The 20,908-nt window shown below is 38.4% G+C and overlaps 1 protein-coding gene across 2 annotated transcripts in view; it reads right to left on the bottom strand.

Moving 5' to 3' along the window:
• Positions 1-1,041: 1,041 nt before the first annotated feature.
• The window catches only part of PDS5B (PDS5 cohesin associated factor B), a 111,531-nt gene continuing 91,664 nt past the window's right edge, over positions 1,042-20,908 (bottom strand). For both annotated transcript variants that reach the window (XM_089512514.1, XM_089512513.1), the window contains 11 exons: positions 20,691-20,895; positions 17,005-17,119; positions 16,297-16,429; positions 15,704-15,823; positions 15,267-15,329; positions 14,330-14,475; positions 12,438-12,537; positions 11,441-11,898; positions 11,253-11,354; positions 10,196-10,334; positions 1,042-8,871 (listed from right to left, as the gene is read on the bottom strand). In XM_089512514.1, the coding sequence (XP_089368640.1) occupies positions 8,836-8,871; positions 10,196-10,334; positions 11,253-11,354; positions 11,441-11,898; positions 12,438-12,537; positions 14,330-14,475; positions 15,267-15,329; positions 15,704-15,823; positions 16,297-16,429; positions 17,005-17,119; positions 20,691-20,895 (1,617 nt within the window). In that variant the 3' untranslated portion in view covers positions 1,042-8,835. The remainder of the gene's footprint in view (positions 8,872-10,195; positions 10,335-11,252; positions 11,355-11,440; positions 11,899-12,437; positions 12,538-14,329; positions 14,476-15,266; positions 15,330-15,703; positions 15,824-16,296; positions 16,430-17,004; positions 17,120-20,690; positions 20,896-20,908) is intronic.

Below are 20,908 nucleotides of genomic sequence, written 5' to 3' on the forward strand. Positions count from 1 at the left end.
TTGCCGCATTGCACTGTTGACTCATGTTCAACTTGTGGTCTACTTGGACTCCCAGATCCCTTTCACATGTAGTCTTGTTCAGCCAGGTGTCCCCCATCCTTCATCTGTGCATTTTATTTTTCCGCCCTAAGTGCAGTACCCTACATCTCTCCCTGTTGACGTTCATTTTGTTAGCTGTGGCCCAACTTTCTAGTTTATTTAGGTCATTTTGAATTCTGATCATGTCCTCTGGGGGGTTCAATGTCTACAGGCATCATTTGTGAGGATCTCTATGGCAATGATGGATTGTGGCCCTAGTATCATGTAGACGTTGATACCTTATGTACTGGGGATTGGGCTGGTGAGGGATGGCGGATACTACCACAGATAGTGGTTTCTCAGTGACCTAGAATGGGCCAGTGATGATGAGTAGTCATGTTAGGAATATGAACAGTCCCAGGATGTATGGTGAGATAGGTAGCAATAATTATAGTGACAATAGTGGGTATCACAGAGAGGTAAGTAGGCTTTCAAGGGTTTCACTCAGGGAGGTTCATAGTAGTACCTATCAGAAGTCTTTGACCCAACCAACTCTGTACGGTACCTATGACGAGGCCAATCCTTCCTTTGGTGGCAAGAGGTGTCAGAGGACGGTTGGGAGTGTGATCAAAGCTAATATGGTCGGGAACAGGATCAAGATTGATATAGTTGAGAATAGTTTTGTCTGGGACCGAGACATTCGTAATAAGGACCAAGTGTTGTCTTGGTTGGGATCCAGAGTGCCTTGATCAGGACCGAGTAACCCATGACTGGATCGAGAGCGCTATGACCAGGAGTGTGGAGACCAACATTTGTCAGAAGACCAGCATTGAGACCAAATCCTATTCAGGGTTAGCTGAGTGCTGGAGGTCCGAGTCAGAGTACAGTCTGAAGCCGAGTCCACAATGAGCCTCAATGTGGAGGTGAAGTTGATGGCTGAGGTAACCAGTTGGGAGGCTGCTGTGGTTGTTGTTGTTATTATTATTAAGCTTTATTTATAAAGCGCTGTAAATTTACACAGTGCTGTACATACAATCAATTAAATGGATTTTAAAAAACCTGCCAGTGGCGTACATTCTAGGTAAAATAATTAGAAGTTAACACATATTAATACACATAAAATTCAAAACAATAAAATATAGCAAGCAAACGGGTTAAAATAAGCATACGACAGCAACCATGTAATGTCTGGGAACACTTCCATAAAACAGAATTGTCTTCAACTCAGCTTTAAAGCTGGTTAAAGAGGTGATGAACTGAACTTATGTGAAAAGGAGGTTCCACAAGTGGGAGGCAGCAAGTGAAAAGGGACAGATCCGAGCCGGGGACAGCAGTCCTTGATTACCAGATTGGAGGGTGTGAGTGGGAAGGTAAGAAGAAACTACAGTGGTACCCCGGGATACGAATTCACCGCGTTACGAAATTTCCGGGGTACGAAAAAGTTAGATTTAAAAAAACTGTTCCGGGTTACGAAGGATTTTTCGGGTTACGAAAATCTTTTCGGCGCGAAATTCAAAGCGCGGCTAGCAGCTAGCGGCTTTCCAGCGGCTTTTCGGGTTGCGAAATGTATCGGGTTACGAACGGCGCCGCGGAACGAATTAAATTCGTAACCCGAGGTAGCACTGTAGTTCCAAAAAGTAAAGACCATGCAGAACTTTAAAAGTCACCAACAGAAGTTTATAATGAATACAGAAAGGGAGGAGGAGCCAATGGAGAGATGACAATAAAGGAGAAACGTGACAGAAGCGGTGAGCAGGCATGATGATACATGCAGCTGAATGCTGAACAGAAATTAAAGGACGGAGATGAGAAAGAGGAAGCCCCAACAGAAGGAGGTTATTGGGTGCCAAAAGAAAGGGTCTGGTTTTTGCGATATTATAGAGGAAAAAATCTGCACACCTTGGCTGTAGCCTGAATCTGTGGAATACACGACAGGGAGTTTGTTGTGTTGGCTCTGGTTTAGGGAGGTGTTCCGTTTGAATGCCCAGTATGGATTTGGGTGACGTCCTGGATTGGCCAATCCTCAGTAAATGGTCTCTCTGAAATTGCTAGTACAGAAGCAGGGATGGACAAGCACAAGCAGCAGCTCACTATTGGTACTGATGTAGATGCCATCTGAGACCAAGTGCTATGGAGCTGACTTTGGTTTTTTGGGCTCTCTTTTTGGTGCAGAACTGGGGGAAGATCTCTTATGACCCTTACCAGATTTGTGTAGTCTCAGGATGGATTGACCTGGAATCGGTGATGTAATTAAAGTGTCTGGACCCTCCAGGGAAGAGGGTGGTGGAGTTGAAGTGGATTGCTGGTGGTTGGCCAGGGAAGATGTTGAGGGGTCTCCTTAGCACTGAAGGAATTGAACATTATTTGTCGATGGGAACAGAAGTGGTGTGAAGAGGTTGGTTTTTAGCCACTTCCTCAGCTCCCTTTAATGATTGCTCCAAGAGATGTCGGATCTGATTGATGAAGCCACAGCAGATGGAGCACAAGTTTACCAGGTGGCCTTCACACAGGGAAAAGAGGCAGTGTTCAAGAACATTTGAATAGAGAATTTTACTGTCACATGAAATGCAACATTTTAACAAGGCCTTGAGTGCCATGCAAAGATGATATCCAGAAGAAAAATCCCCAAAAGAATAAAAGCTACACAACATGTGGAGTTCAAAACAAATTGCATGATGGACAAAACGGAAGTGAGGGGAGTAGCTGCTTGATGCTACTCATATAGCTGCCCTGAGAGCATGGGGTTACTACCAAAAAGCTACAGCCCTAGAACGTCTGTGAATACTCTGCGTATGTGCGAGACCCAGTTGTGTGAAGTACAAAGACCACAATGAAGAACTTGTTCTTACATTTGTTATTGTTGTGTGCCTTCAAGTCTTTTCCAACTTAGGGTGACCCTAAGGTGAACCTATCATTGGGTTTTCTTGGCAAGAGTTGTTTAGAAGGGGTTTGCCTTTGCCTTCCTCTAAAGCTGAGAGCGGGACTTGCCCAAGGTCACCCAGAGGGTTTTATGGCTAAGCTGGGACTATATGTGAAACTAATTTTTAGATGCAAATTGTTTAGAAGCAAATGGGAGCAGTAACCAAGTATTTAAACTGTTTGTCCTTCCTGGTTTTGAGCACTGTATGAATTTAAGTCACAATTTTGAAAGCCTGACAACTGTATCTTCTGTCAACTCTGACTACTGATGTCTATTTGCTCTTGGTGTCCATAGGTCCTAATCCTCCTCCTGTCCCCCTGAATGAATATTACTCTAATTTTGATTTGTAGTCTATTCTGCTCTTGCCCTTGCTCAACTGGCAGGCAAAGTCAGCTCTGCCAGAGTCTCAGCAAGCCACACCATCCTTCTTGTTAATAATTGGAAGTGATGTTTCTGCTGAGCACTTTCAGTTTTATTTTGACTGCTCCTGGGTCTGTTTTGGGGTAGGTCCTAGTGAAACAGCCATTAGCATGAAAGCTATGCTCTGAGAAAATGTTTTAACCGGGGAAGGGGGGACATTTTAATGTTTAAAACATTTCATGGGAGATGGAAACTCTAGGGCGATAGACCACCTGCAGGGCACATGATTCTCACCTGTGCTCTAAACAAACGTTTTTTTAACTTATAGTAAATAAAATGATGCCTATAATTCAGCCTACCTTCAGCTTCACAAACCCCCATTTAATAACTCTAAAGTCTTGGTACTAAGCTCATTTTCTTTCCAATTAATATTTAAACTACTGTCAGGATACAGCCACAGTTATTTCTATTAACAGTGGCTGCTGTTTATATCATACATGTGGTGACAGATGCAGTATTTATAAAGACAGTAACTGTAGTATGAAAAACTATTTCTTTTGTGGACACTAATTTAAGCATCTATACAAACAATACTGAATCCAGTACACACAAGCAATACTGATTGAACACATGCAGTTTGCAATAGCACAGACCCATAATCTAATGAACAACAAATTCCCGAAGTTATCAAAAACTTTATTTATTAAATGTAAATCTTGCAAAAGCAAGCTTTTGATTCATTACTTAGAATTGTTTTGTTTTTTAGAGTCTAGTTCGATAGAACTCTTTACTCATTATTTCTCAGGACGGGGGGGAGGAGGGTGAACTTACAAGGAGTCAAAAGTGAAGGTAATGGAACACTGTTGAGTGAGACAGGCAAGGCAGGTTATTGGGAATATAGTTAAGTAGCAGCAACTCAATTTTCCAGCAAATTAGAGACACTGATAGGAAAATTCCAGGATAACTCAGTAGACAGTCAGCTAACTTGTGGATGATCAGGAAATTTCAGGGATTACTATATATTTCACCCACAATAAAAGTATTGTGCAGGTTCTGAATTGATGCCAAACACCAACATATAACTTTAAATATTATCTACATAAATAGGAATAATAGTTACCTTTCTCAATTGGTACAATTCTATCGTATCTTTCTTTCTTCGAAGGCTTCAACCCATTAAATCAGATACATGAAGCCAATATGGTTCTTCTAGTACAGGAGGGAACAGACAATTATCCCAGGATAATTAATGGGCTATACAGATTGGCCCTAAGGGGCGGCATACAAACAATACTGAATCCAGTACACACAAGCAATACTGATTGAGCACATGCAGTTTGCAATAGCACAGACCCATCATCTAATGAACAACAAATTCCCACAGTTATCAAAAACTTTATTTATTAAATGTAAATCTTGCAAAAGCAAGCTCTTGATTCATTACTTAATTCATTACCTGGCCAGATCGGGGCTGCAGCAACCTCACGCCGTAGCCTCAATTCTGCCTTTGGAGAGTGCAAAAAGGAGCTACAAAAAGCCGGAGGTGTTTCATGTTGACGTGCACCGTGTGGACCGGCGCATGATAAAATGGCACTGTGGGGGCAGGGTTAGGGCATCCAGCATGAGGATGCTGCACAATGACTCCGCCCACAGGCCGGCACTTTGTGCCGGTCTGTATGGGGTCTAAATCAGACACAAATTTTAAGGCCTACTATAGTATAGTAGGTTAACTAAAAATGGAAAACTATCAGAAGACATCCAAGCCTAAGGTGATATTTGCAGAGTAAATTCAAACAAACTACTGATCAGGTAATAAACACACATCTTGAGAAACCAGGATCACTACTCTTATACCTGATGGACAACTGGGACTGTAATGCTGCATGTCCAGTAAAGTTTACATCTATAATATGCATGTAATGTCATCAAAATGAACTCGACATGGTCACCTGTATCACCAACACTTCAGGTAGGCGTTATATATTCCAAACACTTCTGCTCAATGTGGCTACACAAGTCTTGTACAATGTAATGAAGCCTCAACACTTTGCCCTTCATGTCTAGCAAAAGCAGTGGTTCAACCATTCCACTGACAGTAGGTACTTAAGCTCATTCCCTACTCAAGATGCCCTCAAATGAGGGCCATAAAAAGAACATTAATAATGAAAACATACTAGCATTGCTGTTATATAGAATCCTATCCTGAAATCTTTGACATTCTACTAGTCTTGGCTTCTGTTCCCATAATTTCCCATTTGTAACACCCAAATTGTTAAAGATTGTTAACTCTGATTGCAGTGTCCATCTAAACACCTCAAACCAACACTATACCATGAAGCCAAAGAAAGTTGCAAGATAAGATACAGGTAACAGGGTCATTTGAGACGGCGGTGCATTGGGATCGCAGCAGAGAGAAATAATGTAACCTCCATAGAGAGTAGAAATTTTACTATTTGTTATTAATAACAAGCCTAGCAGGTAAAGAATATGTGCATTAGTTTTATCCTTCCTGACACAGATTTCCATGGCGCCTTCATTCAAAGTGAGAACTGTACTATTCACTATTTGGTACAAGTCTACCAGTGATAGAATTTGTTGTTGTTATGTGCCTTCTAGTTGAGTCCAACTTATGACCACCATATCCTAGGATTTTCTTGGCAAGATTTATGCAGAGAAAGTTTGCCATTCCCTTCCTATCAGGCTCAGAATGAGTGACTTAGTGGGGTTTCTATGGCTGAGCAGGGATTTGAGCCCAGAGTTTAGTCCGCTACTAGCTGGGTCTCAGTAGAAGAGAATGTGCATTAATTTCCCCTTTTCTGTCAGATTTGCATTTTGTAATCTAAACATTTCTAATATATACTTGTATTTTGGGGAAATGATACAAAGAAAAAAGTACAAGAAAAATAATATGTCTTTGGAAGTTAAGTAACTAAAAACCCAGCTTGCTGTACATTTTCTGTTTCACTTCGGCAAGAAAATGATCATAAAAGTGGATTAATATGCTTGGCTGCAGGCTACAACAAGATAACTAAAAATTTCATGCTTGAACTTTCAACAGTGAGGTCAACTTGACTGTTTAATGTTATACAATACATATTATAAACTGAACATAATTGAAAAGCACACTAACTGCATTTTAGCATACTGTCTCTTTATACATTATTTTACTGCAGCTATTGTATGCAGATCTGAAAGTGTTAGTACATAAGATACTCAGTATACTTATAGGAAGAGAATAAAGACAAAAATGGTTAAACATGATCTCATTTTATCTGCATCTGTTTTCCCAATTTCAAATTTAAACTGTCAAACTACCAGAAAATAAATATTTAAACTGCCAAATTATAGATTAAATTTAAATATTAAGATTTATGATTAATTTGTGTGTATCAGTATTAAAAGAAATATGGTCAAATTATGTTCATGCAAACTATGTTCAACAGTCTGCAAAGCAGTTTGAATATCATTTTGATATTTTGCATAAAATGGTTTTATGCATATACTTGGTAAATGTTGTCAGTGCAATTTTGTCAGTGAAGAAAATGAAATACTAACATACTATTTTTCTTTTCTACTATATAAAAACTCTTATTTGCACTGTTAAACTTTGTGAGCTGATAGGGAAATTTCTAAGTGAAGTCATCTGAGCCACCTTTAGCTAATGTTTTTAAACAGCTGTTACCCAAACAAAGGACAGCCCCAGAACAGTAAAAAGGGGTTCTTCAAGGAAGCATTTAAGCAGAACAGCTTGATCAACACAAACTGTCTAGCTTTGTCTATTGCTGATGCTGATTTTTTTTTTAAAAAAAAACCATATAATGAAAAAGTTTAGAAAAAAAGCTGAATTTCCTCTGAAAATTTTACTTGCTAACATGTTCTGGAACAACTGTGGAGTCTCATCTCTTCCCTAGCATATATCCCCTTGAAATTATAACTTAAAAGATGCCTTGGTTAATTTCTGACAATGTTCCATTATTCCATGAGATAAAATATTAATAAGTTAAAATTTGATTCTCTAATATTTACTACTAGCAAGAAAGAAGACAACAACATGTTAAACTATAAAGTGTGCCTCGCAAAGCATAAATAAAAACCTACACATTTTGGTTGAAACACAGTTTGCAAAACTGCATACAGGACGCCTTAAGTAATTTCCCAGTTTGTTTGATTTTTGTAATTTTACCCAAGAAACAAAGTTCAACCACTTGACGGTGGGCACATAAAGTGAAGCTCCTTAAAGATTTAGAATACCCCGACTGAAATATTCTTTCATTGACGATTCAATGGAAAACATGTTCACCATAAGCCCTCTCCCAACTGTCCACACCTACACACAGAAAAATTTAAAAAAAAAGTTGGTTAACAAAAAAAGAAAATACAATAAGCTCTTGGTAGAAGGTTCTTCTCATGAGGCAATGTAGGATATCCTACAGCCAGATAAGACTCTTTAAAATTACATTGCAATTTCATTACATTTTTTTCATAAACATGCAATCACTGTGAAATACAAAACACGTGGCTCTGAAGTAGGAACAGCTTTATAAAGACAGACTGCATCAATAAAATTTTCTTTCAATTAACTTTACATAGTAATAAAACCTGTATTTTCACTAAAGCTCAGATATCAGGTTTCATATTATAATGCAATAATTTGCTCTTTGTGAACATAATGTTCAGGAGGGAATATGCACACTGAGATACTAGACTATTAAAAATTCAGTTGCAGAATTTTATTGATACAGCAGATTAACAAAAACTATTAAGGAAAATAAGAAGATAGGCTCTCATTACATTATTTAATAACACACTTTAAAAATTAAACTATTAAATTCTTTTTAAATGCTCAATGTCACAAAAGGTCCAGAAGAATCTGGTATCAATACTGAGGTGTGTAAAATAAATCTTCTTTCACAAATCTGCTTCTAGCTGTATTATTTCATCCCAAATCATTCCAAATGCAGTCTGGCACCTCCAAAGACAGATGAGGGCCAAAGGTAAACACTGGATTAGATATATAAAGAAAAAGAGGCCATGGTTTTTTCTGTTACTTTCTAACAAATACTGTTAGAAGTATCACTATAATGTCAAACTGATTTTTTTTCACAGTTAAATGCCAAAAAACAAAAAAGAAAAAATACAGACACTGACAGATATTGCTTGATATCCATTCTAATTTTTCCTCCTTTTTGAAATCAATAGATCTAACAGTTTTGTACTGTCAGGTTTAAAGCCGCAGTAAAAGCTATACAAGCACGCAGGAGTCAGAAACATTTTTTAAAAAAGGATTATTTACAGGCTGTTTCTTTTGTTCATGTGTCTATATAGCCAACACACATTACACTTCACAAAAATCCATGGTTAATGATATTAACATGTGTGTGGCTTATGCTTGTGACCTGGAAACTCCAATTGCAGGGCAGGAAAAATTGTCTAGCTTTCACCAGCAATCCCCATTATGAGCACCAAGAGCTTCAGTCTGAAATAATAAAGAGCATTCTTCAAAGACTTCACTTTAAAATGCTGGCAATGTGGCTTTTTCATCGCCTTTCCCTTTTGGATGTCCTTCGGCGTACCTGGGGGGAAAACACCACATCAAGTTATATACCCCAATCCAGCTAAGAAGCTCTGCAGACAGACATTCACATGTTTGTCAACTGCTATATCATTAATCAAATCCACAAGTGTAAAGCACATTTAAATGCACCTTTTATTATGCATTAAGTGCCAATGCCATCAATGTGCCCTGCACTGTGCATCAACATACCATTAAATACAAATACCTTTTAAATGTATGAATGAAAGAGAAGCACAAGTGGAAGTAATATTTAAAATGAAACATACATTCTATTACCGCAAAACCCAACAGGCATTAAGAAAAAAGCCTATTCTGCTAATTCCAAAATTTATGTCACATATTTCATATTGTTGTTGCATACTTTTAACTCATTTCTGACTTAAAATGACCCTAAGGTGAACCTATCATGGGGTTTTCTTGGTAAGATTTTTTCAAAGGGGCCTTGTCCTTGTCTTGCTCTGAAGCTGAGGAAGTACAACTTGCCCAAGGCCACCTACTAGGTTTCCATGGCCAAGTGAGCATTCAAATCCTGGTCTCCAGAGTCACAGTCCAATCATCAAACCACTTCGCCACTGGCTCTTATATTTCGTATACATGCCTATTTAGTTAAACTTTGATAATTCATTTTAATATTAACTACAAATGACTCATGTTCTCTTTTCCCACGTTGTTGTTTCAATGTAAAAGACAGAGAAGGGTAGTTTATCACAAAGTAAAATCCATTAGACTCTTTCTATTATATGCACAGTCAGAAGAAAGAGCATCTTTTCATTATTTTGTTATAATGCATGAAAACTAAGGCCCGGTACAGACGGGCTTTATATGACGTCATCATCATGTGCTAGGGTTGCCTCGGAGCACTCCGCCCACATGCGGCCTAACCCTGGCACGTGATGGGAGCGTAATCATGGCGCCATGATTACGTCACACACACGCTGCGTCCAAACAACGCGGTGCATGTGTGATGTCATTGCACCAACAGCACATGAAGGAGCTCCAAAACGGAGCTCCTTCTGAGGGAGTGCCTTGTTCCCGCAGCCACCAAACGGCTGTGGAAACGGGTCCAAGTGGCCCCTTTCTCCCCTGGCTGCAGCTCCCGGGGTGTCCTGGGGCATGAAGCCCCAAGGACACCCCTTTTCAGGACCTGGGAGAAGCGGCATTTTGCCACTTCTCCCTGGTCCCGAAAAGTGCTGGATTGGGGCCTCTGGGCTGTCGGTGTGGCTGCCCTGGCCCCAATCCACGGAGTAAAGGGGTGCATGCAGTCTGCCCCAAAGGGGCAGTCTGTACCCTGTCTAAGTTATAAAATTAAAAAACATATTTACTTTAACTGTGGAAACTTCCTCTTCTTCCATTGTTACTTCTTGGGGAATATCTTCAACAGGTGAATTACTCTGAAATACATCCATTTCTTCACCAGATTCATTTTCTTTACTTGCTGTTTGCTTTGCCCGTCCAGCTCTTCTAAAATGGAAAACCACAGATAAAGTGTTCATTTTATAAATTATGCTAACAAATGACAAATTAGTTGTGGGAAGATCTAAAGGCCATCACAGCATCTAAGAAATACTAAATTCTTCTCTTCCCTGAACCTTATACAACATAGTTGTTTAAACCAGCTGGATGGAAATAAGGTACATTGTTCTATTTTATTATTAGTGTTTATTTGTATAGCGCCGTAAGTTTTGTACGGCACTTTACAGAGCGATCAAAACAATATAAACCTGCCAATGGTGTGCAGTCTAAAATCATAAAATATATAAAATATAGTTAATAGAATTTTTTTCCCATTGAAATAGCTTTCAGCTGTAAAACTATAGACAATTATACCCTAGTCTGAATTAACAGAGATATCAAGCTTTAAATGCTTACATAAACAAAAAAATTTTTAACTCAGACTTAAAATTAACTAGAGAAGTAACAGTCCGAAAAGGTTTAGGGAGGTGGTTTCAGGAATAAGGAGTGGCAAGGGAGAAAGAGTAAATCTGAGCCAGAGAAGAAGAAACTCTTGGCTGGGTCAGGAGCCCTGAGCCCCTGGCCCCGGGGGGGGGGGGGGGGAACCATACAAGGCTCTGAAGGTTAAAAGAAGAAGCTTATACTGAATCCTGAAAGGAATGGGGAGGCAGTGAAGAGATAACAACAGAGGAGTGACATGGTCAAAACTTTCTGTTTATGATTGGATTTTCTGAGGTATTATGTTTTTAAAAAACTTGACTAAATGTAACAAGCTTCACCTCATTCATTCATTTATGGCATTTGCCTGATGCATCTCCATCTACCAGATCCTCCAAGGTGGACAAAAACATTTAAAACATAAAATACATGAATGAAAACATTTTCAAAAAACATAAAAATTCCTCTTTAAACACAGTTTCATCTTACCCTTTTTTCTGCTGTGAAGGTGGTGTTTTTGGTGGTCTCCCTCGTCTTTTCTGTGGTGTGGACTGGTTTGATTCAGTTGTACTTATTTCAGATGATTCAGACCTACTTGGAAGAATATCCAAGTTATATGACAAATTTTAAAACACAAGTCCAAAGTTAGAGAGCAGTTTACAAAACAAGGGAGATACCTCTGTTGTGTTTTCCTTGGTGTCTTGTACTGCCGAACTTTTGACTTCTGCTCTATGCTTTCCATTTGTCTTTCTTCTTCCTCTTCCTCCTCTTCCTCCTCCTCTTCCTCCTCTGCAGGTTTTACCGGTGTGGCTTTTTTTCTGCCCCTTTTAGATGTCTTTACTGATGATTCTTCCTTTAGTATGGCTCCAACAGCTGCCTTGGGGGGTCGTCCTCGTCTTCCCTTCTTTGGTGGGCTGTTTTGTTCATCTTCACTTTCTAGGACATCCTCCTTTAGTCTCTTTTCCTCTGACCACTGAGGTTCCTCTGGCTCTGAAATAACTGCTGCCCTCTTTCTTCCTCGCTGACCACTTCTAAGTTTTGGTTCTTGTCCTAGTTTACTCAGATCATCTATACCCAACTTCTCTTCTGGATCTGTAATCATTTTCTTCCTGCTTCTGGGCTTTTCCAGCTCTGACTGAAGAAGAAAGAAAAAGTTAATTCTCCCATCAACTATCAAGTTCCTATTGATGAAAAAATAGGATTTCTTTTACAATGAAAAAAAAAAGACTCCAAAATTTTCTTTTTAGTTTCAAATATAGTGTTTTCTTAGTGGTTAAACTGTGCCTTAAGTGACCAAAATAAATTCCTGCAATACAAGAATTTTAAGGAAATAAATATTTTAAAGTGAAATGCAGGGCCTGCCTTGCTGTGTTACTCATCTGTTGAAATGTAAAGTGACTATACAATTCAAATATTATGAGATTGTCGTACTTAATTCTATAATGGCAATTTTAAAAAAATCTCTCAAAGACTTGATTACATATTACACCACACAAGTACATGTTAGAGCTCCTATTTCTAATTTTTAGAAAATGTAAGTTAGGTTTTCTAGTAAATCAGTATGATTTTAAAAATGAAATCCATATTTATGAGTGCTAGCTAGAAAATATTTCTTTTTCGTGTACTTATTTATTAAGATGAATGAAAAATGCAACACAATTAATTAATTCTTACAATTTCAGAGTCATCTCTCTTATCATTTTTCTTTGTTGGCAAAGGTGAAGCCATTGTATAGTCTTCATTTTCACTGTGGTCCATTTCAGTGCTGTCAAGTCTGTTACAACATAGACATTCAAGATCAGAAATACAATTAATCCATAGTTTCTGAATTGAAAATTGACAACAGCTTCAGCTGAAATAAGAAATTATCAATGTTAAGGTGATGTTTTTCTTCATTTCATTGGTGTCACACTTTTGCCCCATAGTTGAAATAACATACATGCATTTGTATGAAAAAGGTAGATGTTCTTTTAGGGTTGCAACTAGTATGGAGGGGCTAGACTTGGCCAATGTGACCCCAATGTTTCAGGTGTGCAATAAGACATTCCATCTCTTTGGGATGAAGTTCTTATTTATTTTGTTCATTGAAAATTAAAGCATTCCCATTCCTTTGATCCTGTTTTACATGGTGAATTTACACCTATATTTTCTTATCAACATTGGTTTCTGAGCAGTAATATTTCACTTCTGCACTATGATAAACTATTTCAGGAGTTCTCTGCTTTTTAAGGGGAGGGGGGGTTGGCAAACCAATGTAACTTTTTTCCATTCTTCCAACATGAATGAAAATAGTTACACTAGTCTTTTCCTTGAGCTCTAACTCAAACGCCAACCATACAGCATGACCGAGGTCAGGTGGAGACATAACACCGCTTACTTTCTTAAGTATCATTAGAAAAATACCTGCCAATTTTGAATGTTTTAATTTATATCCTTATTTTTCCCAAGATGAGATTCAATTCTAATGCAAATGAAATGAAGTTTATTGAAATGAAGGTTGGGGGAAGCATCCAAGCCCATCTCTTAAGCAAGTTTAACAGTGTTAAATACAATAGTTTATTGGATTAATTAATTATTTTTATTATTTTGTAATGTTGGTATTATATATCCTAATATACAGCAAGCTTCCAATTACAATTAAGGAAAGTTAGGCTGAAAAACAGATTTTTCTTTCTCAAGGCCACCTAGTACATAGTAAAATCAAAATTTGAACCTATGCAAAAAGAATTTAAATAAAAAGAATGATTTGTCATGCACATCATTTGATTTTATTGGTATATTTTTATATCCATATATAAAGTAACACCAGCATTAATTCATTCACTTCATTTATTTACTAAAGAGACCAACTCAGTACAGATTAAACATGTAATAGTATAAAAGCAAGAACCAAAGAAAGCAAAATGGCTTTATACTTTTCTGCATTAAATGCAAAGGGGATTCTACTCTAAACGTAACAATACATTCCAGTATGAGGCAAAGTTTTATCTAGCATTTATTCAGCAACTATAATCAATAGCCATTCAGTATGTATAGGCATTCAGCACTGCAGTTACTGATTCATAACATAGAGTTACAGATATGTAACTGATGTGTATTCAGTAAAACTATGTAGTCTGACTGGAAATCTGAGTAAATGCCACACAGTCCACCTTAACAGCTAACCACCAGTTCAGGTGAATGAATTCCATTCAGCTTCCAAGCAGGCACAAAGTGGAAGTTTCCATCTGCCTCTCACTAGTGAGCGAGCCTGCAACAATAAGAAGCAGCATCTCTGTCCTTATCACAGTCTCGCTCCTGGCAGGAGGAAGTGGAAATGTCACTCTTCTTGTGATTGGAAACAGCAGATCTCCTTCATCTTCACTGGATGACTTTTAAGATGGGCTGAGTGGGTTCACCCCAGAAGACATAAGTAAATACTGATCTAGGATTTCTGCAACTATCTTCCCATCTAGCTGTAATCTGATTTGCATTCTGCTCTACTCAATTTATTTTAGGATACTGTTACATATATACTATTAAAATGTAATTAATAAATATAAATATTGTTTCGATGTATTACTCACCTGCCTTTGATTCTTCCAGGTGAGCCTGGATTTGAATTGCTGCTGGCATTGCTTACTGTTTCCATTCGTGATGATTTAGATTGAGACTGCTTGCCTGCTGATGAAAGAGGCTTATTAACAGCTCCAAGAACATTGGCTGCTTTGGGCTGTTAAAAAAAAACAACCCTCCATTTAGTACTGACATTTACTATTGTGAATTCCTGTAACTCAAGTAACAAAGCAATAACAAATCTATGACAAAAATATACATCCATTTATGTATATTCCCAGGGACGCTACCTCATTCATATGTACTTGTAATACACCCAAGGCCTTTTGTATGCAAAATGAGCATACCAATGGCACATCAACTCAGGCAGATTCTGCTGGATTTCAAGCCAAATACTGAGCACTAAGTCATCTACCATCCTATTCCCTTGGGCCCCATACAGACAGGCCAAAATAAAGCTGCTTCAGGCCACTTTGGTATGCTATTTAAATGATGCATACGTCCTAAGAGTCCGGAAGCCACGCCAAAGCCACAATCCAGTCATAAGGACTGTCTGTATGGGGCCACAGCTACACGTGGAAGACAGAGTTTGTCCAACCAGTTGTGGCAACATATTTATCAAACACTTTTGCTAAGTAAATTTTTCCAACTTTTATATCCTTTCAGTGGTAGGCATTTTTAACATCAGCTTTACTACTGAGCATGTGTTTTATCACTATTGTTCTTAACCTTGTTTATGTTACTGATTTACTCCTTTAATGTTTTGTTTTCATAAACTATGAACTGCTGTGTGTTTTACTAAGTAGTAGAGTATAAATATTATAAATAAAAGAAACAGGTTCATTTGTAGTTTTAACACTAACAGAAATTTTGTGGCAAGGGCAAATAAATACAAACAAAAATGATTTGCTTAGGGTAAGTACTAAATAAATATGTACAAAAGCCCACCTTTCCTGGAGTGAAAAATGATTTCATTTCTGGTGGCAAGTAATTTTTGGTATTACTGAAATTCTGTAATGAGAAGAAAGAGAAATAGGCTCAGGTAGAAAAAATGTAGAAATAGTAGTTTAGACAGTGTTTTTTAAAATTTGTAAAACATTTTAAACTATCAGATTTTTGATGTACAATTAGCACCAGGATTAGCACACATATTTAATGTAAACAATGAATTACACTCCCGTACTGGGAGAAAGAAAAAATAAATAATTATGTATTTATCATGGAAGCATTTCTGGATTACCATGTATCAAAGCTTTGGGTTTTCTGTAGTTTATGCCACCCAGACCTGTCAATACTGAATATGTTACTATACTCTTTTTTCAGCTAAAGAACTTAAATATAACTGAAATTTTCCAACAGCAATTCTACTACAATTTAAGGTTTACCTTGTCAGGTTGAGTGAAATATCGAGCTGGAAGTACAGGGTCTTTGGGAGATTCCAAACTATATGTTGTGCTCTTTGACATGATGATGTTCATCGCTATATCACACACTGTGTAAAGTTTCTAAAGAAAGAGAATGTGGTTGTGTACATTTTTAGAAAACATCAGTTATAGCACACATCTTGAAAAAGCCGAACTGGAGGAGTATTAGGAACTGCAGCTTTTATACTGTTAAGTTTCCACAACGGCAGTGAAGGGAAATCACTTCCATCTTTCAAAGTTCAGAAATATATCCTATGAAGCCATTATATCCCTGAGGAATTTTAACTCAATATCCATTGTGGAGAAATTGCCATGACATCACAGAAGTTCAGCCAATCTGTATCAGCTATCAGAAAAAAATCTTAATGGGTTATAATATAGTTAAATAAATTGCTCACATTGTGAAAATGGTGATACTTGAAAAAGTCCAAAAAGCAGAGTTCAGTGGAACCTAACACTCAGATGTTCCAATATTCCTTGAAGCTAATACCTTAGGTAGAGGCCCATTAGACATATAAGTATTTGTACTATCCAAACGTTTTAATTCAACTTACTTCATTCATTTTTGGGTCTTCAGGTCCTTGAGCATCTTTTGTCTGTTTAATGTTTTCTACCATTTTCCGGATAAATGCATGACTATTATTTTCATTTTTAGCCATCAATATTTCCAATATGAACCAAAGACATCTAAAAAAAAATTCCTTATGTCAGAAAACCAGACATTAAATACAATATGTTATCATTTACAATGGGTAAAAATTATTACTGGTTTCCATTTTGAAAAACAAATTAAATATGGAGTACTGAAATATTTAACTTAGGGGCTTGACAGATGGGCGGCTGAAAGCCACCCGTCTTTGCGCCTGGTCGGTGCCACAGCAGCCGCAAGCTGCAGCACCGACCCGCTCCCTCAAAAGAAGCCGCTCTAGGCAGCTTTAAAGGGGCAGCATTACGGTGCTCATGCACCATGACGACGCCCCTTCCAGCTATTGCTGTTTGGGTGCTCTGATACCCGTGCATCATCATGGCATGCCTCATGTAAACAGGGGCACGTCATGATGGCGCACGAGCACCGATAATAGGGCTTGCAGCATGTAAAAGCTGAGCCCTACCTAGCCCTACTTTCAGGCCCAGGCAGGCACAAAGGGCCCGTCTGTACCGGCCATTACTCTAGTTAAATATTTAATGCAAGCTACAACTCAGCTCAGCACATACTATTAAACTGTATAGAATGTTATTGTTGTTTTTAAAGAAAGTCTTACTCTTTAATGTCTTTCAGTTGTTCAATGTCCTGAACTTTGACATAATCAGGATCATGCGCCAGAAGATGAATAGTATATGGAACAACATACTCTGGTAAAAGTGATAAAAGTTTCTCTGAAAGTATAAAATTGAAAATTAAAAACAGTCACATTTTGTCAGCATAACAATAGTTAAACATGCATTTAGAATATAAAGCATATTCACTAATGGAGATTAGGTCCATGCAAACAAGTATCTGTGTATATATTTTTAAAGTTATAAGAAAAACTAATGTTGTGGGTATTATAGTGTTATTTTAGCAAAAATATTTAGCAAATTATGTTGTAGGCACAGTAGTTAAGAGACCTAGATATGGATCAAAAAGTCACTGGTTTGAGCTCTTGAACTCCCTAGATAGTGATGAACAGCAGTAGTAGGGCTGCTACTGCTTAAGGTAGCCTTAAGAAGAGCGTAAAACAAATGTGGGATTAAGGAGTACCAGTAGCAGTCTCAAGCAGTGCCTAATCTCTAAAATGAATGTTTTCACTGTTTTGGTCTTTAAACAGAGCAAATAGGTTGGGGGGGGGGGTCTGTGGCTTTTATAGGAAGAGGTACTGTATCAGAAGAGAATTCAGAATGCAAAGATATATACCCCTAGAGGATATAGGGTGCTCAGAGAATGAGAAAATGAAGTTTACAATAAATACAATTTATGTTTAAGTACAGAATTATATTAATACTATTTATTCTGCCCTAAACAGAGCTGCAGAACAGCAAGGGTTTGAATAGAATACTATCATAACAGTATAGAAATCCTGGAATAAAAGAAGCTCCATCCCAAGGACTATAAACATTATAAACTAAAGACAGCTCACAGAAACACTTTCTAAGAAGATTGTTTTGACCTATTGCCTAATCTTGTTCAATGAAGTGGCATGGCATTGAATTCCATCATCATGATCATCATGATCATTATTATTATAGAATCATAGAATCATAGAGTTGGAAGAGACCGCACGGGCCATCCAGTCCAACCCCTGCCATGCAGGGAATCCAAATCAAAGCATGCCCAACAGATGGCCATCTAGCCTCTGCTTAAAGACCTCCAAGGAAGGAGACTCCACTACACTCCAAGGGAGTGTGTTCCACTGTCGAACAGCCCTTACTGTCAGGAAGTTCTTCCTAATGTTGAGGTGGAATCTCTTTTCCTGTAGCTTGCATCCATTGTTTCGGGTCCTGTTCTCTGGAGCAGCAGAAAACAAACTTGCTCCCTCCTCAATATGACATCCTTTCAAATATTTAAACAGGGCTATCATATCACCTCTTAACCTTCTCTTCTCCAGGCTAAACATCCCCAGCTCCCTGAGTCGTTCCACATAGGGCAAGGTTTCCAGACCTTTCACCCTTTTAGCCGCCCTCCTCTGGACACGCTCTAGTTTCTCAATGTCCTTTTTGAATTGTGGTGCCCAGAACTAGACATAATATTCCAGGTGGGGCCTGACCAGAGCAGAATACAGTGGCACTATTACTTCTCTTGATCTAGACACTATACTTTTATTGATGCAGCCTAAAATTGCATTGGCTTTTTTAGCTGCCTCATCACACTGTTGACTCATGTTCAACTTATGGTCTACTTGGACTCCTAGATCCCTTTCACATGTACTTTCATTCAGCAATGTGTCTCCCATCCTATATCTGTGCATTTCATTTTTCTGCCCTAAGTGCAGTGCCTTACATTTCTCTCTGTTGAACTTCATTTTGTTAGCTTTGGCCCAGCTTTCTAGTCTATTCAGATCATTTTGAATGTTGATCCTGTCCTCTGGAGTATTAGCTATTCCTCCTAATTTGGTGTCATCTGCAAATTTGATAAGTATGCTCCCAATTCTGTCATCCAGGTCATTGATTAAGATGCTGAATAACACTGGGCCCAGGACAGAGCCCTGTGGGACCCCACTGGTCACTTCTCTCCAGGATGAAAAGGAGCCATTGTTGAGCACCCTTTGGGTTCGGCCAGTCAACCAATTACAGATCCATTTAACAGTTACTTTGTCTAGCCCACATTTTACAAGCTTGTTTGCAATAATATCATGGGAAACCTTGTCAAAGGCCTTACTGAAATCAAGATATACTATATTCATCTACCAAACTGATAACTTTATCAAAGAAAGAGATCAGATTTGTCTGGCATGACTTGTTTCTCTGAAACCCATGTTGACTTTTTGTGATTATGGCATTGCCTTCTAGATGTTCACAGACTCTCTGTTTAATGATCTGCTCCAGAATCTTTCCTGGTATTGATGTCAGACTAACTGGACGATAATTGTTGGGATCCTCTTTTTTCCCCTTTTTGAAGATGGGGACAACGTTTGCCCTCCTCCAGTCAGCTGGGATCTCTCCTGTTCTCCAGGAGTTTTCAAAGATTATTGCCAATGGCTCCGATATTACATTTGCCAGTTCTTTTAATACCCTTGGATGGAGTTCATCTGGTCCCGGAGACTTAAATTCATTTAGATTAATAAGGTGTTCCTCTACTATCTCTTTACTTATTCTGTGCTGAAATTCCCCTATTCTGTCCTCTGCTCCATTATCCTCAGGTTGAGCACCCTTTGCCTTTTCTGAGAAGACTGAGGCAAAGAAGGTATTGAGTAATTCTGCCTTTTCTCTGTCTTCTGTTAGCATTTTGCCATCTTCTCTATGCAGTGGCCCTACCGTTTCCTTCTTCTTCCTTTTGCTGCGGACATATCCAAAAAATCCCTTTATTTATATCCTGTCATCCTCCCAGTACAGGGACTCAAGGTGGCTTACAAATCTAAAACAATCCAAGTTAAAACACTATAATCCAGAATAGGGTGCACAACCTTTTTGGCCTCAAGGGCTACACTTGCATATCGGCTGGAGGAAGAGGGGCTACACAAACATACATAGACCTGCATGTCCACAGATATCTGTGAAGCATTGTAGGCAGGTGGAGGCAAAAACCTTCACACACCATAACCTCCACCATTTTTATAACTGGCTCTGTTTCTCTGCTACTATCACTGATGGGAAACCAAAATTTCAGAAGCAAACCCACTAATACTGCTTTTTCTCAGTTGCTAATAGTTGTAGGAAAACTGAATTCACAGGAGCAGGATTGCTAAGGATGGGCAATACAAAGTTCTACTGCAGTTTGTTGTTTCCTTCCCACTAATAACAATAGTAACAATACTTGGGAGTAGGGAGAGGCTTTCATTTTGATCAAAACCACTGTTCTAGTGCTACTAATAATTTTGAAACAGGCTTCCCAACTGAAGTGGAAGTAGACTGCATCAGCTGTGAGCCATGTTATTTTCAGCCCAGATATAGATACTCCTACACAGAAGACCTTTTCCTCTGCACTTCACAGTGTGCTAAAATTTATAATAGGGCCTGATAATCCTAAGCATTCTTTCCTGGGAAATGTTATGCAGGGGTGGATGATCCTTCCAATATTAAGGTCTTAAAGATGTTATGGTTTTAAAAGATAACAATTAATACAAAGAACTGGGTGCAAAAGCAATATTGATCAAAAGATCAAACCCCCTCACCAATATTCGTCATGCATTTTTCAAAATAGAAATTTCTGGAAATCCAGACAGACTCGTGTCCAACATGCTACAGCAACCTAATCTAAAATCATTGTGGCAGTTAAAACGTTGAATACTTCTTTTTCTCCTCAATTTCTTACCACTAACTGCTGCATGCTGCTTCAAATATTCCCTTCTCACATTTATGTTTTTCACTAGACATTGTCTTGCATGAGCTCGTCTCTCTTTTACTGGGTCTTTTGCACATAGTGCACAGATGGCCATATACTCCAGTGGTAACCGTAACCTTGATAGGCCTTTGTGTAGTTTCTGAGCAAAAGCTTGTCTGACTTGGTAGCACTCATCCTGGAAGAAAGAA

The sequence above is a fragment of the Sceloporus occidentalis genome, unplaced genomic scaffold, assembly GCF_023333645.1.
Source record: "Sceloporus occidentalis isolate IW3139 unplaced genomic scaffold, rSceOcc1.0.p SCAF_2, whole genome shotgun sequence".
NCBI classification, from domain to species: domain Eukaryota; kingdom Metazoa; phylum Chordata; class Lepidosauria; order Squamata; family Phrynosomatidae; genus Sceloporus; species Sceloporus occidentalis.